Below are 1,555 nucleotides of genomic sequence, written 5' to 3'. Positions count from 1 at the left end.
TGGTTTTGCAGTAAAGAAGCACCACACTGGAAAAGGGTTTCCAAGCTTTTGATTAGAAACAAAATTACTAAACTTTGGTACCTTATTGATCAACCTAGTATGGCTCCTCCTGATGAAACAGCTCACAACTCCCACAAAAAGTATATGTGTGTAACAACATCTCAGGCGCAAGAATTTGAAATTGCAAATACAATCGCATGCACGTTGAAATTGACAAAAGCATTTGATGAAAAGGTTGCACATACTAAAAATTACAATCAATCTGTATTATTACGCAGCCAAGCCACCATTTTTCCAAACTCCATATGGATGCTAAAGGGGAAGTAGTAGATTTATACAGCATCTTAAGAATACATGTATTGCAAAATATGTAAATATGGGGTTCAAAGACAGACGCAGAGAAGAAGCCGCATACACAAAGTGAAGGTCATGCAGGCAGTGCAAAGCTGTGTTCTGTCCAGTGTGGAGGATCCGCAACAATACAAGGATCTGACTTCTCAAAATCACCAACCTAGAAAACAAAACAAAACCCATGATGAATTTCTAACCAAAAATCAAAGTGATCAAAGCATACAGAGTAAGATAGGCTCAGAATCGAGAAAGTGGTTAGTTTACCTTCTCTTGGCAACTTGGGCAATGATGATATTTATGCCAGAGACAGTCGCATGAAGGCAAAAGAAAGCAGCATCCAAGAAACATAGGCATCATGCAAGCCACAACAGCTGCCAGGCTTGGCTTTGATCTGGGATTCAAACATCAAAGACCATCAATGATCAAAACCAATTTCAACCATCAACAATGACATGAACAGACACCAAAATCTCCTGCGCCAAAAGAAATCCCGGAATTTACCTGACGTGGGTAAGTCCGGAATTACCACAGTAAACGCAGTTGAAGGGAGCGGGAGTGTCTCTGTAAATGGTTTGGTGGATAGGGATGCCCTTTGGGTCGCCATAGACGGCGTTTGGGGGGATCGCGCCTGCTTGGTAAGGATTCTGTACGACGTAGAACGGAACGCCCATCACCGGCTCGTCCACCTTCGACATCTCTCTCTGTTTTGTTTGTGAGTGGTGATCGATCAAATCTTGTGATCTTTGTGTTGTGAGGGGTCTGGTGAATCAAATTGAAACAGAAATTGGCTGATTTCACAAGAGAAGAAGCAAGAAGGGGCCCTCGAGCACAGATGGGAAATTTTGTTCTTTTTTTATACTGACTTTAATGCCCCGGGCTTGGGATTATTGACTTTTACATCTTTCTTTCTAGAAACCACGAAAGTTCCAAGTTCTTACATTGATTGAATCAATTTGGGTCCTCCGTCACCTCTCACCTTCCATCGAAGTTCCTCTCGCGTGCTATTTACTGCTACACGTATTAAATTTTTATATAATTTTTTGTTTGTTTTTTGTTTTGTTTTTTTGTTGCTGTTGTTGGAAGCGCAGGCCCAAACCCAAAAGCCTTGCTCCAATTTCAATTTTCAATGTTGGTGTTTTATCACTTGGGGTTCCAGTTTTTCAACCCTGGACTGGACTTTTATGAGAGTGGCCATGTGTAAACT

General features: G+C 41.4%; 1 protein-coding gene across 1 annotated transcript; it reads right to left on the bottom strand.

The window, feature by feature from the left end:
- Positions 1-210: 210 nt before the first annotated feature.
- Positions 211-1,332, bottom strand: LOC117616786 (GSH-induced LITAF domain protein). The gene is made up of 3 exons (XM_034346201.1): positions 853-1,332; positions 616-742; positions 211-511 (listed from the first exon to the last, which is right to left on the bottom strand). The coding sequence occupies exons 1-3, from the start codon at positions 1,044-1,046 to the stop codon at positions 428-430; spliced, it is 405 nt and encodes a 134-aa protein (XP_034202092.1). The 5' UTR covers positions 1,047-1,332; the 3' UTR covers positions 211-427.
- Between the last annotated feature and the right edge of the window lie 223 nt (positions 1,333-1,555).

This window comes from Prunus dulcis, chromosome 1 (assembly GCF_902201215.1).
Source record: "Prunus dulcis chromosome 1, ALMONDv2, whole genome shotgun sequence".
NCBI lineage: Eukaryota > Viridiplantae > Streptophyta > Magnoliopsida > Rosales > Rosaceae > Prunus > Prunus dulcis.
This window is presented reverse-complemented; position numbering and strand designations above follow the sequence as displayed.

What these genes read in the sequence shown, in the direction of transcription:
- LOC117616786 (XM_034346201.1), bottom strand. Translation starts at nt 1,046, where the DNA reads ATGTCGAAGGTGGACGAGCCGGTGATGGGCGTTCCGTTCTACGTCGTA. An exon ending in TCCGGACTTACCCACGTCAG is followed by an intron (nt 743 to 852) that starts GTAAATTCCGGG and finishes TTTGAATCCCAG; the next exon opens with ATCAAAGCCAAGCCTGGCAG. An exon ending in GCCCAAGTTGCCAAGAGAAG is followed by an intron (nt 512 to 615) that starts GTAAACTAACCA and finishes TTTGTTTTCTAG; the next exon opens with GTTGGTGATTTTGAGAAGTC.